At 40.4% G+C, this 18,969-nt stretch overlaps 1 protein-coding gene across 2 annotated transcripts in view; it reads left to right on the top strand.

Moving 5' to 3' along the window:
- Nucleotides 1-18,969, top strand: part of GLIS3 (GLIS family zinc finger 3) — a 345,944-nt gene that overhangs the window by 214,617 nt on the left and 112,358 nt on the right. For both annotated transcript variants that reach the window (XM_019478202.2, XM_059724758.1), the window contains one exon: nucleotides 16,411-16,572. In XM_019478202.2, coding sequence (XP_019333747.1) covers nucleotides 16,411-16,572 — 162 coding nt within the window. The remainder of the gene's footprint in view (nucleotides 1-16,410; nucleotides 16,573-18,969) is intronic.

The following is an 18,969-nucleotide window of genomic DNA, read 5'->3' on the forward strand; positions in this document are numbered from 1 at the left end:
ACTTTAGGCTATGTGATTATAGAACCAGTCCAATTTATGCAGACTTTTGCTGGTGCTGGGAGCCATACTGGGAATGCAATCTAAGTAAATCAGGATGGGCTAGGGGTGGGTGGGATCGGTGGGATTGGAGGTAGTGGGTTTATGGGAGTTGGCAGGATCAGGGGAGCTGGCAGGCAGGGCTTTGCAAAACAACACAGTTTCATTTCGACTTCTGTTTCAAGGATATATGTGCAGGGGCTTCTGGGAAACTGCACCTCAGGCTGCTGACGAGCAAAACTTGTGATTGTGTGTGTGTGTGTGTGTGTGTGTGTGTGTGTGTGTGTGTGTGTGTAAAGGTGCGCCCTCACTGGCACTGGGGCATCTACACGACACAGTAGTGTGCCCCAATGAGGTCTCCTCCTCCCCTACAGCTTCAGTCCGGTCCATCACTTTAAATGACAACAGGTAATAACTTAGTAAGCAGCACAGTAGCACCAGCAGCATCTCAGGCAGCCAAACTGTCACAGTCAATATCAGAGCAGTTCTTCCCCTCTTCTTCCCCCTCTCTCTCCTTACGTTCTGTTTCCCTTCAGGCAAGCCCAGCTTCAGCTTTGAAACTCAAAATGTTTTGAAACTTTTGACTTCCCTCGTTGCGTTTCGATTTTTCTGTTTCAAGCTCGAAACAAGTCGAAATGAAACAGCCAGCGAAATTTCGCGCAGCCTTAGTGGCAGGTCCACGAGGGGTGTTGTCTGTCTGGAGGCCAGCAGGCCCAAAGGTAAAAACAGCCTGGTCAGGTTGGGGGAATGTAGGAAAAGTACAACCCCAGGGCTGGTGGGGGGAGTGCCTAGGCTTTCCCATCCCTGTGGCTGCACTCTGAACATGTACAGATGTTCAAAAAATCAGGCTAACCCGAGACCTTCAAGTAAACTAAGTTAGATTGGGCTGGCTATTTTTTGCCCAGTCTAAACTCCAGACATCTGTACAGATTGGCACTTAGATCAACCCAACCTAACCCTGGTTAGGTTGATCTAAGTGTAACATGTGCACATTCCCTGAGCCTATTGAAGTGTGTGTGTGTGTGTGTGTGTGTGTGTGTGTGTGTGTGTGTGTGTAGGGGACAAACCAACATAATTTCCTTTAAAATGCCTGAAACCTTTTTAACAGGTAACAGGAAATGATTTTTTTCTTTGATTAAAAAATTGAAACAGAAAATTATGTAGGACATCTTTGCTTTCAAAAAAATAGTACAGCATTGTAAAAGTATAGTTATTCATGAAATAAAATGTTTATAGCCATCTAAGAGTAATACTCTCTCCCTTAATTTAGCTCTGAGATTGCAGCTAAATTCCTGCTTCTGTTTCATAGAGAGTAGCTATCTCTCCTAGGGAGCAAAAAGAATTAAATTGTATAACAAAAGCTGAGAATTTGTGTTAAGTGCAAATGGTGTTTGTTGCCAAATGCCCTCATATTGCCCCAGTTAGAGAAGATATAGGTAGCTAGCCTTTGGCTATAATGCTGTGATAGCATGGTGCTCCATCATTGTGCCTACAAAGATATACTTGTAGTTAAAACTAAAAATCAGGATATCCGCATTTTATTTTTAGCTCTGCCATAAATTTACTTTGTGATTTAACTTGTACTTTAGCTTGTTTAAAACATTTAATTAATCTGTCATCAAACAGGACTGTTCACCTCATAAAGATTTTTTGAATCTTAAACTGTTAAAGTTTGTAATGAACTTTGAGAGTTTTAGGTGGAAAATTGGTAAAGAAACACACAGGGTTATCCATAAGAGATTCTACAATCTTTGGAAAATTATTTTGTCTTTGCTCTGTTTTTTTTTTGCATAGGATATTGAAAGTGCTTTTTTCAACTTTTATGGTCTTTATGGGTAATAGAAGAACCATAGATTAAGTAAGTGTAAGAAACAGGCAAATCCCTCTCCTGATGGAAGAATCCAAAGACATTCCAGTCTCTGAAACTCACAACATTTCCTTTCCTAATAAGGGTGTGCCGGTACAAGGGAGATTGCAGCACTTATTTGTCACTGAAACCAGTGGATATGACTTTATGTTCCTAGAAGAGGAGAGCTATTCAGTTAAAAGGTGGCATCTCTACATAGTTACCATTTAAAGTAGAAACACAACCTCAATTTCTATTGTGCCCGCCTCTGCTCCAGAAGGTGCTCTCGGGTAACTCTTGCGCGGGTGGCTAACCAGGCCTGCCCCGCTTTCGCTGGGGAATCCCCGGAACTCGCCGACCACGGCCGCAGCTGGGCCCGCAGCAGGGGGGTCCCCCTCGCTGCGGCCTCCAGCACCAAAGCGCCCCTGGGCAGGCTCACACGGGGCTTCGACCTCCCCTACACCCCGGCCAACGCCACCTTTGGTCGTGGACCTTCGGTTTCTTGTCCCCGAATGAGGACTGGGCGTCGAGGGACCTCTCTGCCCCTTGCGGCCCTCTTCCCCGATGCCCCATCGATGTCTCTGCCTGGTCTTCCCTGGTTCCCTCACCGGGATTCCCACCGGCTCTATCCCGGTTCCCTCACTGGAGTTCCCACCGGCTCCAGTCCGGTTCCCTCACTGGAGTTTCTGCTGGCTCCCGCTCTGGGCTCCTCCCCGGAGCCTCTGCCAGCTCGTCCCTGGTTACCTAACCGGTGGTTCCAGCTGGCCCTCTCTCTGGGCTCCTCCTCGGAGCTTCTGCCAGCCCCCTTGTCAATTTCGCCGCTCTTCCACAGCGGCGCGGCTCTCCCAGCCTCCATCGCTCCCAGCGCGGCTGCAGCCTGTTCGGCCCACGGCAAAGGCCCCTTGCAGGGGCCTGGTTCCACTCCCGGGCTTCCTCCCGGGTTCCACGTCCTCCCGCCGTGCGCTCCCTCTGTCTTCGGGGCCGCATTTTATTTCCCCTGAGCGGCGCCTCTCTCTGTCGTCGCTCCGCCACAGCCGTATGAAAGCACGGCTAATGAGCCGCGTAGGTGGTTCCCCGGCCTGCACGCCGCCGCTGCTCCCCCCTCCTGCGGAGCATAAGTGAGTGTTTCCCCTGGCCCTGGGCTGGGGGCTCCCTCTAGTCCCGTTGTCCCTGGGACATCTATTATTTAAACAAATACATTTTTATATGTGTACACTATAACCATAGTCAAATTAAGGAAATTTTATTCCTCATCTAGTCAGGTTCACAAAGGAAAAAAACATGCCAATGCAATGCTTACTTTCAAATGAGGAACTCATCCATTTACAGTAAATCTAATGGATTTTTTCCAATTAACCTTGAATTTCTAAGTGCAGGTCAAGGTTTGGTCAAGTTCATTGAATTTTCATACCTCTCCTTGCACATATGCCATTCTTTTCTATTGCAGACTTTCAAATTTAATATCAAAATATACAAAAATAGCCAAAAGCACAATGCCTAATGTTATTGTCTTGATAGAAACTCCTTAACTGGTTCCCTTAATTAAAGTCAGCATCAGCTTATCAGAAAATATGGATCCATAAAAATGTATTTAAGGCTTACTTTTTTAAATACATAATTTTTCTGTTTACGAAGTTAGTGTTTATGGATGAGTTTTACTGTATTACAGCCTATTTTCTTTAAGTAAATACCATACACTTGCAGGTTCAAAAGGTGAACTACTATACTCTGCTTTCATTTTGTTCTTGGCTCTGATCCATAAGGAGTTTTTAATTTAAAAAAGTTATTTCCTTAAGAAAAACAAATGTTGACTTTGTAAATCCAGAGAGTTCATGAATAGAATACAAGCCAGACTCTATATCAGATCAGCTATATGCAGACATTCAAAGGATGGAAAGTTTTCACTCTACCTCCCCCAACCTTCCCTCCTCTCCCAAACTCTTGTATGCAGTTGTTTAGCAAGCTGACATAGTTTCAGTCCATGACACATGGGCTAAGTACAGACAGTCAGAAAGCCTGAGGCAAAATCAATTCAATCTTTGCAGGTTTCTCTAAGCTGCATAAATTGAACCAATAATGAAGTGAATTCACGTTCAGTTTTCAGTTGGGGAAAGCAGGGAGATGCCTGCACTGACCAAAGCCAGAGGGCAGAAGGCACTCAAGCACATCTGCCAGCCATTGCTGAGCCCAGCCCTGATTGGCTGTTTGGCACATGCCCCCAACCCCATGCTTTCACCACTAATATAGATTTCTATAGATATAGATCTACAGATATAGATATTGATTGATCGATCAATATCTATATCTATATAAAGGGGTATTTCATTTTAATCATGAAAAAATGTGGATTTGGGATTACCTTTTTTAAACGGAAAATTGGGGATATTTTTTATCAGAGAAAACTAGGATCCCTATCCATAAGGCATCCTGGGTTTCTGGGGGGGCTATGAGGTACTTGTGTCAGGAGGGGATCTGGAAAAGGAGTTTGATAGATGGGCCTAACCCAGGGGTGGGCAAAATGCGGCCCGGGGGCCAAATGTGGCCCTCCAGGCCATTCTGTCTGGCCTGCTGGGCCCCTAAAAAATTTAGAAAATTTATATTTATCTGCCCCTGGGCTTCCTGTCATGCGGCCCTCGATGGCTTGCCAAAACTCAGTAAGCGGCCCTCTGCCCAAAATAATTGCCTGCCCCAGTCTAACCTAAACTGATTCCATCTGATACTATATCCATCCAGGACTATCTTAAACCAGGGTCAGCCATTCTGAAACCGGCCTATGTGTGCTGAACTTCTGTTCTTTTACAGGTTTAAGACTAGTTTCCAATCACTTATATCAGTTTATGTATAATTTCTGTCCCTAGTCGTGGTGTGAAAGGCACATGGGGAGTTTCCTCACCGCCACCATTGCCGCTGGCTTCTGTGGGTGCCCCCTCCAGACTCAGGAGGCACCAGTCGCCCATGTCTGTGGAAGCTCAGATCCATATTCAGTTTTGAACTACAGATCCGAGATGTGTCTTTGTATATGCGTATCTTTAGTAGGAAGCTAGAAAGTGTTCACAGTGTTCATCTTTTGGAAAACATTTTAGGTGGATGCAGAGTTCACTTTCCCTTTATTTTTCCCTGCATCCACCATCTCTCTCCTTTTTTCCTATTTTTCCTCCTTATTTTTAATTTTACTACTTCCTTTCTTATTACTTTACCATCAGGAAAAAGGCTCCCAGTTCTGCATGACATCTCCTAAAATAAGCAATCGTAAAATGGGCTACAACAGCAAATGTGTTTAAAATAAGAGGGAAGGGTTGACTGGGGAGGCTGTATAAATAGACATCCTCCATTCAAAAGGGTTCTGAAGACACTGATTAAATGTGAGCAGTGTATCAAGGACATGATGCTGAAAAATATTGGAAAGAGGAAGAAGAAAGTGACAAGCATAAGACACTGGAGACACACTCCAACAATGGGGAGCAATAAACTGATTCCTATTTTGTTCATTTTTTCTAAGGGTTTCTATTCCATATGGTTTTAGAATTATTACCAGATGATGCATGTGGTAGTAGTTACTTTCCAAAGAATTTGTCATAATGTTTATTTTCTCTACAACAACAGCGACAACAACAACAGAAATGTCTTCCAGTACTAAACTGGTTGTCCTTACTAAAGCTAATGAGAACGGGAGTTATTCCCATGGTGAATGAATCCATGACACCTACATTTTGTGGGATATATAACCTTCAATATTCAGTACTTCACTTCATTGGAGCATATCATATACACTTGGGTGTTTCATAGAAGGGTGGAGCTTATCTTCAAGTGTGGATGTGGAGGGTTGCCATGTGTCAGACAAATGTGAAGATCTCTGGAATATATGAAACTTGAAAGAAGAGACTAGCAATTACAGACTTTTCTTTATTAGAAACCTGCCACGCACTAAGGGGTGTCTGCAGGGAGATCTGTAATGCAAGGAAAGAAGAGTGGTGTGGGGAACAGTCCTCTACCCATTCTGATCTTCTGCTCATGCTATGACTTCAGTGAATTGTTGCTCCCCTTTTGTTGTTTTTCCTTCCAGAATTGCTAACACAGAAAAATAACAGGATGATTAAAGCTGTATGTCAGTGATACCTTCAAACAGTCTGTGGTTGGGAATATCAAGGGCAATAAAATGGATAAAATGAGGTTTTCTTCCACAGTGAAACATGGGAGGTAAGCTCTGTTGCGACTCTGCCAGCAAAAGTAGTACATTTCAAGTTTCTAGATACTAAGCAGTAAGCCATACTCTACTCCATGTTACTGTTTACATGATCCCGTTGATTTCATTGGGACTGCATGGGTGTAACAGCAGTAAGTACCTCTTTCTGTTTAAGATCTAACCCTGGGAATTCTATATTTGAAAATTCAAATTGGATTAAGGCTCAATTTCTAAAAAAAATTTACTTTGGTGTTGCCGGTCCCAAATGACCCAGATGTTTGAAGCAGTGACACATTAAATACAGCATAATCCCTTCAAATACATGCATTTTGTTCCACTGATCAGCGCTACTTTATTTATTCTCTTTGACTCAGCATAAACATCACTTGTTATGGCACTCTGTTAAATGTAATATACTTGCTATTAACATGTATGAAGTGTATAAAAGATAAATATATGCCAAATGCAATTTTCTTAAGGCTCTCCTGCAGGCTACAACTGTGGGGTTTTGTTGTTGTTGTTGTTTTTTTTTTGGGGGGGGGGGGTTGTATATATGCATATATATTCAGGGCCTCAATATTGTAGATAAGTTCTGAAGCAGAAACGACAGAATTAAAATACAAACTGCTTTCAATGTGCTTTGGATCAGGCACTCAGTAAATTATCTGGCAAGCTGCCACTGTAGCCACCTCTTCTAAGTATATACAGAACCCATTGTTATTTATTGGAGCTGAAGTAGTTGAGGAGCCAAAGCTTCTTATGTTTTCACAAGTATAACTTCAAAGGCAGGAAAAGTTTTAGCTTATGCAGTACTTTGGAGGACACAGACTTATAAAAGCACGGTGCATCCAAAGAAGCAAACCAGCACTGTGATATAAACTGTTACAAAACTCCAATAGAAATAGCTTTACTGCAGTGAAATGTAACTTTGAATGTTACATTTTCCCCATTTAACTATTCTAAGGGTTAAAAGCATACTATGCTATACAAGAAATGGCCCTGGCCTTTTAAATCTCAGCTGTGGCATGTAGTGTCCTTGTTGGTGAGCAGTTGATGTCAGCAATCTGAGTGATACCTGGCACTAATTATATGTCATTCACAAGATTGCCAGGCCAGAGAGTCTGGGAGAATAAAAAGCTATTTAAAAGGTTTTGATATGAGGTCTTAGTTTCAAGTTTTTTAAAAGCCCTCATGTCTTTTACAGAGCAGCACTCTTCTAATGCCATGGGGGAAGGGAAATGCTTTTAAAATGCTTTTAAATGATGTTTAAAGCCATATAAAGAATAGTTAATACATCTATTCCCTCCGTACTCTGCGAAATGGGGAAAAAATTATTCCTTTCCAGCTGCTTACCTGCTTCAGCAATAATATAGTACAACAAAACTGTTCAGTGTATCATAGTACCCAAAAAACTAATGTTTGGCTGATATGAAAGAGACATTCATTTCTCACTTATCTCTTGATAAGGAATTTTTTTGGAAAAATAACATGACTGTTGGAGATTTGCAATGCTGCTTCAGAACCTTATTTATGTGGTATTGGATACAGAGAAAGTTGAACAATTGCACTCCATTCAACAATTGCACTCCATTCAACTGTTGTCACATGTTGTCTTATGATGTATCATTAATCAAAAGAAAAAATCTTCACCATCCATGTTTCCACCCCAACCATGCTGAATTACAGTCAATGAATTTCACTTCACTCTACAGTACGCTTGTTATCAATGCATTTTTAAATGCGTTGCCTTGTGTTTTGGGAAGTTACCAGTCAACTTTATGTTTTTATAACCACGTAGGGATCAGTCCCAAGTAGTGAGGTTGTTCAGTTTCTTAACGTATTTATAACAACATATGTATAAATCCTCTTTTTATATTTCTCTGTATGTACAGATGACTTTCTGTGCACATGTGTATTATAGCAATGCCTATTTGTAAAGTTACTTAACATTTTCATTCAGACAGCCTTTCTCAGATGCTTCTAAGTTAAACTTTTTCTTTCCACATCTGTCCTCAGCCTATGGGCACTTTACTGCCTGGTTTGCAAACCCCATTTTCCAAGCAACTTAATTCAGAAGTTAACCAAAACGGTCTCCAGCCTGTGTATCCTCAGCCTGAGGTCATATTCAAGGAGGCTGTGATATAGAGACAACACTTTTTTTACTCTGATGAATGAGTTCCTTCTGTCTGGTGACAACGAAATACTTCCATACTCATCCTGCTGGGTCAGTCTCTGTCCTTGGTGTATGATAATGCCAAGCTTTCTTGCTCTTGCCTTCAGTTCCTTCCTCTCAAACGGAACCAATTCTATTGAGTTGATATAGACATCTACACCTCTGTCTTCAGCCAGACTGTTCCATCTGTTATTCTGCCTGGAACAAGAAAAAGAGAAAGTTACTATTAGATTTCTGTAAGGTGCTTGGTTTAGTCCTACATAAGATTGTGATACAAAATAACACTATCCAAAATCAGTGTAGTCCATAGAAGGGGTGTCAAAGCCCTATCATCTGCCCCTTGGTCCTGCCTGTCTCAGACCAGCCCCATGAGCTACATGCAGCATGTGCTGGCCCTGGCCTCATGCAGAACACAGAGCTGGTCTGGTGCACGCTGCATGTAGCACTTGGGGCTGGATCTGATGTGCACGTGGCACACAGGGCTAGTTCTGGACATGCACTAAATGTAGCATGCAGGGCTGGTCTAGGGCACTCTGTGTGATGTGTTCATGACTGGAATGGCCCCATGTGCTGGATATGGCTCCAGTCTGGGGCTGATGTAGACTACAGCCATAAGCCCTTCATCTGGCCCTTGTGTCCATAATAAATGCAATAATTTCTGGTTAGCTAATAGAACTAAAAAACTAATAATAAATGGGGAATCATGGTCTTACAAGACATTTCTACTGGGGGCCCCATACTTGATTTTTGCCCCAGTGCCATTCAATATTTTTATTAATGATGTGGAAGAAAATACCAGTATATAACAATTGCTGATAAAATAATTACAGTTTTGTTTGATGACAGCCATAGTGTTATAGTGTATTTCGACCTATTCAAGGCATTTAATTTAAAAGTACAGAGAACTTTGATAGGGAAAAAAAGGTTGCATCATATGGGATTAATAGACATATATTCGATGGGTTACAAAGTGACTTTTGCATAGTTCTGAAAACATTAGTGGAAAGCATCATGCAGGAGGATGTTTGCAGATAGATTCAGCAAGGATCATTTCACTTCCTTGTCCATCACTGCTTAGTATTTCCATAAATGTGCTAGACAATGATACACAATCTTTGCTGGTGAAGGCAGCAAATAGTGCAAAGATGTTGAGGGTAGCAAATAATAAGATGGGTGAGTCATTGTTTAGAGTGATCCATATTGCTTCATTACATGGTTACAATCCAGCATGCTATATTTTAGTAGAGCTGAATACAAGGTGGTATGTCTGGGAATTAAGAATGCAGGCACTGCTTATGGGATAGGAAACTGTCTTGGAAATTCATGAATCAGAGAAGGATTTATAGGTCTTTGTAGATAACCACCTCAACATGAATTCTCAGAGTGCTGCTGCAGCTAAGGAGGCTGATATGATCTAAAAACAGGAGTATCAAACAGAAGTGGGGAAGTGGTCTTATCTCTCTACAATAGCTTTGGTATACTATTGGTAGACTATTGAGTCTAGTTCTGGTGTTTACAGTTCAGTAAAGATGGAGAAATGCTGGGGAGAGCTCAAAGGAGGGCCACTAAAATGATTTGGGGTTGAATTAACAAGTCTTATAATGTGGAGTGTTGGAGAGATGTTGTAGCCATGCTGGTGCAGAAAACAGAAGAGAGGTAAAGATTGTTTTGGGTGATATATTTTATTAGACTAACGGTATAGTTAAAATAGGTCTCACCAATTTTGAGGCACAAGGTACCTTGTCTCCGGTCAAAATTTAAGGTATCTTCCAATTATACAGTTGATTAAATAAAAGATATCACCCCAAAAATCCTTGCCTCCCAAGTCTTTTGATCTAAGGCTTGAGGACATCAGGCTATTCAGCTTAACAAAGAAATGGTTATGAGGGGACTTGATTATTGCATGCAGGTACTTGTACATGGAGGAGAGGTGTGACTGATGACATAAAGTTTTTCAGTGTTGGTGGCAACAAAACCAGTGGCTGGAAATGAAGGTTCAAGAAATTCAAAAGTAAAAAGTTATTTTCTAATAGTGCAGGTAATTTAAAAGTTGCACCAGCTTCCTAGGGGGAGTTGATAGACTCACCTCCATGTGGAATTTTTAAGGCAAGGTTAGTTCCCTTTCTAAAAGATATGCTATCATCCAATTTCTGGGAGGTCTTCAGCATGCATGTATAACTATAGGGTGACAGGTCAGGCCTGAGTGCCTTTTCTGGCACAGAGTCTGTGGAGCTGACTCTCCCTCCCTCTACCCTTCATCCCTTTCCTTTGAGAGCCCGGCTTGCGTCTCCCCATTGAAAAAAGATTTATCACAGAATCCCATGCTTCAGGGATTCAGCCAGTCTTCTGGAAGGTAAAGAATGTTTTTCCCCAATGCAGAATTTACCTTTCGGATTCTTTTTTCGGGTTGTCTTGTCTGAGGTGGTGCTAAGAATCTTTCCAGGTGCTTTGTTGGCATCTCTTGCTAATGTGCTCAGGGACAGGCTAATTGCCAGATTTGGGATTGCAGAGGAATTTCCCCCCTGTTTGGATTGGCAAGGATCTTTGGATATTTTTCACCTTCCTCTGCAGCCTGGGTTGTAGTTCATCTTCGGGGATTCTTTTTGCATAACTAACTCAACCAATCCTCTGCTATGTCAAAGCCTTGATGGCACCCAGGTATCTCTTGTTCTCTAATTGTAGCACACAGTTTAGTTTTGTGGCAGCTGAAATATTTTATGGTTTTGGGTTTGTTGTAGAGAATGTGGGTGATGCTTTCTGGCATGTGACACATGGGAGTCAGGCAAGATGGTTTAGTGATCCCTACTAGTTGTAATTTCTGTGAATACTATGAACACTTGCAAATGACAGAAAGAAAACTGGTATTGACAGAAAGAAAATTGGAATTGTAAATAATGATGGGGATAAGTCAGACTGACCTGAAACAGCTGGTAAAAAGCACTTATTTGAACAAGGTGTCTCTAACATAAACTGATGCAAGGCTGTGCAAAGTGAACTTGTCACCTTAGCCCTTCTTTGCCTCACCTGCAAATGCATGTGAACAAAGTCTAGAGATCCCACACAACTTTAAGTTATGAATTGAATCACTTTGAGATTAGGGAATGCAAATGATAATATTCTCTTAAACTTTTATTTTAAGTATGTATATATGCTTGAAGGCTAAGAACAGACAGTCAAAAAGCCTGAGGCTGACTCAGTTCAGTCTCACAGGTTAGTCTAAGCTGTGCAGATTGAACTGATAAGCAAGTGAACAGACATTCACTTTTGATTCTGGAAATGCAACCACATGCCTGCAGGGGCCCAGGCCAGAAGCCAGGGGTACTAGAGCATGCCTTCTTGCTCAGCTGGACCAGACAGCTTGGGCCAAGGCTAGCCCACCCACCCTGTCGGCAGGGAAGGTTTCCAGGGGAGGTGCAAAGTGTCCTGGGATTCTGGGGGACTGTGAGTTAACTTGAATCTGGATGGGATCTGGAACAGAATTTCAATAAAATGATTTAACCTAAATCAGCTAAGTCTGATACTACATCCATCCAGGCTTATCTTAAACTAGTTTCAGCCATTTTGAAAGTAGTTTATGCACACTGAACTTCTCTTGTGTTAGTGGTTTCCAATCACTTATACCAGTTTGTGTGATTTCTCTCTCTAGCCAACATAAAAGGAGTGGGGATGTCTTTGTGCAAGGGGATATATTTTGATAACTTTGATAATCAATGTGTGAGATCTGTGTAGATAAGAACAAAACAACCATGTACACAAATGCATAGCTAGTGCAATGTATTTATTTTACAAAAAACTCTAGGTCAAAATTAAGAAACATTCTGAGCCAGGAAATTGTCTTTATGAGCTAGTTAATGGTTTCAATTTGAATGCAACAGTAAAAAGAAAAATGCAGTAAACTGTGAGCCCTTTATTGCAGTTTAGGAAAACATTACAGAAGGGTTTTTTTAAATTAATTCCACAACATTTTAATAGTTCCAGAAAATCTGGATGAATCAGAATTATGGTTAGGGGTGTTATATAGCCTTAGAATGCCAAACGCACAGCAAGTACTAAGGTGACTAATTGCAATAAAGGTGTTACATCCTCTTCCACTACCACACTTAATAACTTGGAAACTATGAAGACTTCCATTTGAAAACACCACTATGATCAGTTTGGCTTTTTGTCCCTTCAGCTACTCCTTTCAATGGTATTACTTATCTTAAGTCCCCTTTGCATTGAAGATTATATATTTTATATCATTCAAAAGAACGTATTTTTTCTAATTTGTATCTTTTAGAATTTGAGCAGTTTACTAAACTTCAGAAATTTCATTTTCTGAGTTAATATTGAACTATCTAAAAAAGGATTTCCAGTATTTCAGGCTCAGTGACCCAATAGGTTATTTTACTAAAGAGAAGAGAGTAATTTACAGTATCCTAGGCCACATATAGGCATTATGTTTCTACTGGGAGAATTGTCACTCTCCAAGTAGAAATTGCCAGTGTACACCTATTCATTCAGTTCTTCCCAGAGGAAATGTGCCCCATCCTGGAGGGAGATCTTCCAGGTATCAAAGGCAAAGGTTTTGCTGGAATGAACACCCACATGCTTGACTTCTGTGATTGGCAAGAGTTGAGCAGCAGCTTCCTGTGCATTCCCCTGATCAGGGGATTCTGGTCTAGGAAAGGTATGGGAACATTTCTCGGCGGCCTGACTTCACCTGATCACTGGGGAGTTAAGCTGCTGCCACCTCTACCCCTGCCCTCCTGAACCTTCCCATGACCAGGGGTCCCTAGTCTGGGGAAGAATAGGCAAGGAGCATTGCCCTGCTGCGTCCTCCCCTCCCAAAGCCTGGAGGGGAGGAACAGTGGCTCCTCTGCATACAGGAAGTCTTTTCCTACTGCTCCACTCCCTCCAAGGACCAGATGGAGTGGAGCAGCCATTGCACACCATACCTTCCCCAGGCTGGGATCTTTCCAGACTGGAGAAGGTACAGGGAGCAGAGAAGAGGAGGGTGGCTGTAAGGTTGCATGTCATAGACTTCATCTCCCAGAATTATTTATAGCTGCCGGAAGTTTCCAGCACTTGAGTGAATGCCAGTTCATACTTAGAGTGATCTGAATTTAAGGATTGCTGAATTCTTTACAGGGGAGGGGTGTTATTCTTCTAGTGATAATTTCACCTTGTATCTGTCCAATTAATTATTGGTTTAAGTTTTCTGTTAATTCTCCTACTCTATATATACTTTCATGTGCTAACTTTTAAGTATCTACAAAATCAAGGCTTAAGTAACATAGGACTTCAACAGTTCAAAGAGCCTTCTCTGGAACCTCTGCCATGGGGTTAATTTTATCCTACAGAGTTTAAAGTTACTTGCAGCTATAGGGCTTACATTGCAGGGACTCTGATTAAACCATGATATACAGTTTAATCCATGCCATTTGAATAGAAAACTCTTTCTGTTTTAAAACTTCATCTTGCAATATTTATTAATTTGCCCAAATGTTATTTTTCTCTGTTGTCAGTGGGTTTCATTATTAATTCCACCTAAATGTCCTTACATGATTTTTTTCAAATTCTTGGCCATTCTTTCATACTAAGCATGTAGTACTTATATTTTTCTTTCTTGCATATTTTCCCTCAAAAATATCATATTTACTCTGTTCCTTGTCAGGAAATGTTGATATTTCATGATTGTCTGTAAATTCTCATGGGCCTATCATAGAATATTTCAAAGTAATAAAATATTATAAAGCAAAATTCAGTTTTAGATTTGTTACTTTTTTGATGTTATGACTTTTGCCCTCCAAAACTTCACTGACTAAGAACAGCCAATAATGTTGCCTTTTTTGCCTTCAAGCACAGTTGAATTTTTGTATGATTGTGATTATTTGTGATTGGAGAACCTCAAAAGCCCGGTATATTTGGTTCGCATAAAAGCGTTGGTTAAAAGGAAAAATGACCTGTTTTGTAAAGTTTCCTGAGAAGTTTAAGCAAAGGTTTTGGTTGGCTCTTTGTCCCAAACAAGGCACCCTTTCCCCTCTTTTTATGCTATAGCATTTTAAAATTCTGTTAATTGTCTCATATCCTAAATTTGCCTGGACAGCATGCAATTATTTTTCTTCCTCTGCTATGGAAGAAAAAAGTGTGAAAGCAAATACTCAAAATGTTATTTTTTTTTCAAAACTATGCCTTACTTTTCTTCATCCTTTTCCTATACTTTTTTAATCTGTTAATTTATAGGAAATTCTTTATTCATTATTTCAAATGCTTAAAAAATTAAAATGTGAGTAGTTGTCCTTCCCCTTCTCCTCCTCCTCCTCCTCCTTCCCCTTTCAGCTCTAATGCATTACAAGCCAATGCAAATTTTGATCACAGTCTGTCTTATCTACATCTATTTTTGCAACATCATTGTACAATAAATAAAACAAATGTCATTGTTACTTCAGTTTCTTGTAAGGTAGGTGAAATAAATGAGTATCAGAAGCTGTGGAAATGACTCGTATTATATCTGCAGCATTAGCAATGTGACATTTATGCCAATGCATGTTTTCTCTTGAAACATGAACAACAAGCTAACATATAGTTCACCAGGTGGCCTCTGATGCTGTGCAATGCAATGAACAGTAGCTAAAATGAATGGGATTAATTGGTCTTGACTGATGGAATTGTAAAAGCCTACGTTTATAATTGTCTACGATCATAGCCTATGTCTACGATCGTGAAAGAGTGGAGTCTATGAAATTGAAATCAAATGTACATCAAAATGCTGATGTCACACAATCCTTTAGTTTCCCTAACATTAGAACATGGAAACCTGATCATGAAAGAACTGGTGTTAGTCTAATGGACATGCACACAGGTTTCTCAATATATGTAGTAGCTTATTGGGGAAAGGAATAATGTTGCACTTGATTATTGGTTACCCATATGGATTAAGACCTTTGATGATCGTTTCTAATGATGAACCAGTTAATCTTAGTACCGTATATAAAAACCTATAATAGAAAGGTAATGTAATATTTCAAAGGTCATTTTAATATAACTTAGTTTCAAGGATCTCTGATCAAGCAAATATTTGCAAGATGTTTTTCAACTCAGTTTCTGCCCTTTATTAAAAGCATTAGCAGGGGGTACAAAGGAGGGGTTTAAACCCTATATGCCATCTCTTAAGAGACTGCCCTAACTACCTGGCTTAACCTTTAGGCTCTTTTAGTTGGGGGCATTCACTATCCCTCCTGCTGAAGCAGTGTGACAGTGGAGAAAGATTTGTTTGGCCAGAATGAAAGAGAGACAGAGAGAACAAGGAGTGTGTCTCTATGGCCTAGAGGTCAGGACATTCATTTGGGGGAAAGAAAAGCTGGGTTCCAGATTCTGTTCTGTTTTACATGGAATATATTTCAGATGAAGTGCATAAGTAAGTGGCTCTTGGTGACTCCCAGGTGAGAATTCCAGCTGCTTGGACAGGGAATCATGCACATTCTTCCATATTCACCAACACGTGTGCTCCCTCGCTCTCACTCTTCTAGAGGAGGAACAACCATCACTGCCTCTTCTATCACTCCTTCCAGACTGCATTTCTTAGCTGCTGCTGTTTTGCACAGACTCTGAAATTGTAGGTGAGCTGTAGTTGTGCTCTGAGTGGACCTACCAAACTGGGATGCTCTAGGGATATAGGTGAAGGAATGCCCAGTCTGAGGATTGTCATTATACTTAAATGTTCATACTAGGTTGCTCATCCCTGACAAGTTTAAGGCAGCTTTAGGCATCTGTGAATCATTACTGGTGAAAACTTTTGGTGCCAGCAGAGCACTGGTTCTCAGAATGGCACCCATTAACTTAGACTTCTAAATTATACATAAATCCTTTTGTGAATCTGGCCCTTGGCCTCCTTAGGCCTCAATTCCCAATCTGTAAAATGGGAATAATGTTTGTTTCCTAATTCACTGGGGTTTTGTAAGGATACATACATTAAAAACTTGTAAATTGCTCAGATGCTACAGAAAAGGGGTCATAAAAGTAACTAGGAGTGTATCTACTTTGCAGACTGCAATATACCATAGAGGTCCTTGAGCTTTAAGCAAAGTAGCTCAGGTAGTAACTGTAGCAGCACAAAGCCCTCTGTGGACTAGTTAAGCTTGATTTTGGGTTGTTGGATTTTTTTGTAAATCACTTCTTTCTTTCTTATAGTTTGAGGGCTGCAAGAAGGCCTTTTCCAGATTAGAAAATCTCAAGATTCACTTAAGGAGCCACACTGGAGAGAAACCCTACCTTTGTCAGCATCCTGGCTGTCAGAAAGCATTCAGTAACTCCAGCGATCGAGCAAAGCATCAGAGAACACACTTGGACACTGTAAGTCCTATTTTTCTTTTTTTTTCTCACCATGTTGCTGCAGATATCACTGGGTGATAGGACGATAAAACAAAATGATTGCTAACTTAATCTGAGCAGTGGTAGTTATGGCATAATCAAGTCTCTTGCAAGAGTATTACTGAAGTCTTATACAGATTTCTCTGTTTCCTCTGTGTATACTAAGATTGGAGTTGACAGAAGGTAAGCCTTCTGGTAAGCTGACAGATGGTAAGCCTACCTGTCTGTTCTGAGGTGGCTTTGGTTACCTACTGAGGTATGTAAAGTAAGCATGTAAGATGGGCCTTAATTATTAATCTCAAAATCACGTGAGCAATGACTATGAGCATACTGACCGTTGCCTGCAAAGATACAGAACAAGAAAGTCCTTTCAGACAGGAGAAACATGCTGAAAAATCAAGATGTTATAGAAATAAATCCCAAAACACAAAATACTCTGAGGGCAAAATCCTATCCATCTTAGTCATATAGCATGATTTCACTGAACTTCTCCCTTGAGTTGATTTGACCTTAACATTCATTACTGCAGATTAGTGATTGATGCAATTACTGTGCTCCTTTAAAAAAAGGCATATTAAAATCAATTCATTTGGACTTGATCCAAAGTTCCAGTAAAGTCAATGGGAGTCTTTCCATTGATTCAGCTGTTTTCTTAATCTATCCCTTGATGTTTCATCAGAACTAGACTGGTCTGTGAAATGTTGCTTCAATTTAAAGTGTATATATGTTCATTATATGGTGCTGCAGATTCTGGCGTTTAGAAGAGATTGTTTTATGATACAGTGTATAATGAACAAGTAATGAAGGTCTACTGAGAACATCAGGGAGCAAAACTTTTAAAGTGGATTAAATTTTACTTGACTGTCAATTATGCTTGTGTCAATGACTGTTTTAGACTTGTTTGCATCATATAGTAAGTTGTGGTAATATAACTATTTGGGGAGATCTGTTTTACCGAAACATCCATTCTCAGCTGTCCTATGTGGGAAGGAAACCTCTTCAGGGCAGGAACAGAATTTTTCTGCCACAGAGTCTTTCAGTTCTAAAGATGAATTGAAATGCTTGGGAAAAAACAGAAATGTTTGGAAAAATGCTATCAAAGATTGCAAACAGACTGATACATTGACAAAACTAGTTTATTAGGAAAGGGGAAGCTGAATACATATGGCCTACCTGTGGGTTGAAGGTGTAATCTTTTTCCTAGTTATAAGATTTTCAGGGCTCCACAAATGACTGCTTGGAGACAAGCAAAACATGTAGAATGATGAAACATACAGATATCCCTAGAGACAGTTTTTGTTCAAGTTGCATTGAGAAAATGTAACCGTAAGTTTCTGTAAATTGTGGGGGTGAGAAAGGATACCCTATTGTGCATAACAGTAAATTATGGTTGGTAAAGGGGGAGGGGGGGGGGGGGAAGGAATAACCTATTGTAAAAATTAAAGACTTCAGTGCAAGCAAATTTTTGTTTTTGAATATTGGGATCCCAGACAGGATCTACTACGTAAACAAAATTTATCACAAAACTTAATAACATTAGCTTTAGGCAGAATCAGAGTTTACAAAAGGAAATAGAATAGAAATAATATATAACTTGTCACAAACCTTTTAAATGCTAATTTTCAATTAGTGAATAGCCAACACAATGGTCGTTTCAAACAGGTCACAATTTCATATGTAATACTCCATATTGTGGCATAAATGCTCTATGAATATTCCAAGATGTTCCAGAGAGATTACAGTAAGTACACGTGACTCTTAGTGGATGCGTCTATACGAGATGTTAAATGCACAGTCGGCAACAGCTGTGCTAATGCTCTAATGTGCAGTAGAATTAGTCTGCTGAGCATTAGCATCACTTAAACACCATGCACCGGTGCTACTGAGCAGTAGTGCCAATTATTGTACATTTAGTGCCTGTTATTACAGGTACTAAACTTAATGCGCAGTAACAATGGCACATCAGTGCATATGTAGATGTGCCCACTGAATTTTAAAAAAACTTGCCCTACTTGGACACTGGGACTGACTATCTTGGTCATGTTGTATATTTTGAAAGTATGAACCCAAAAACACGACTTCTACTTCACATAAAAATATATATTCTTTGTGTATTCATCTTTGCAGCTTTCTACCTTTCTGGTACTTGAATATCTAAAACTTGCTTTCTATTTGCTGCTTCTGTCATATTGTAGATTAACCTTTTCTCGTATTCTTCCTCTTTCTGTAGCGCATTTCTTCTATAACTCTCAAGCAGTCCATCTGGGCCTATACTGCAGTTTCTTTACCTGATTCACTAAAGAATATCATTTCTGACTAACCCTGAGGGTGAAAAGGGGTGCTCCAAGGGTGGAAGAATTCTAAGTACAACTGGACATA

This window comes from Alligator mississippiensis, chromosome 3, assembly GCF_030867095.1.
Source record: "Alligator mississippiensis isolate rAllMis1 chromosome 3, rAllMis1, whole genome shotgun sequence".
Lineage (NCBI taxonomy): Eukaryota > Metazoa > Chordata > Crocodylia > Alligatoridae > Alligator > Alligator mississippiensis.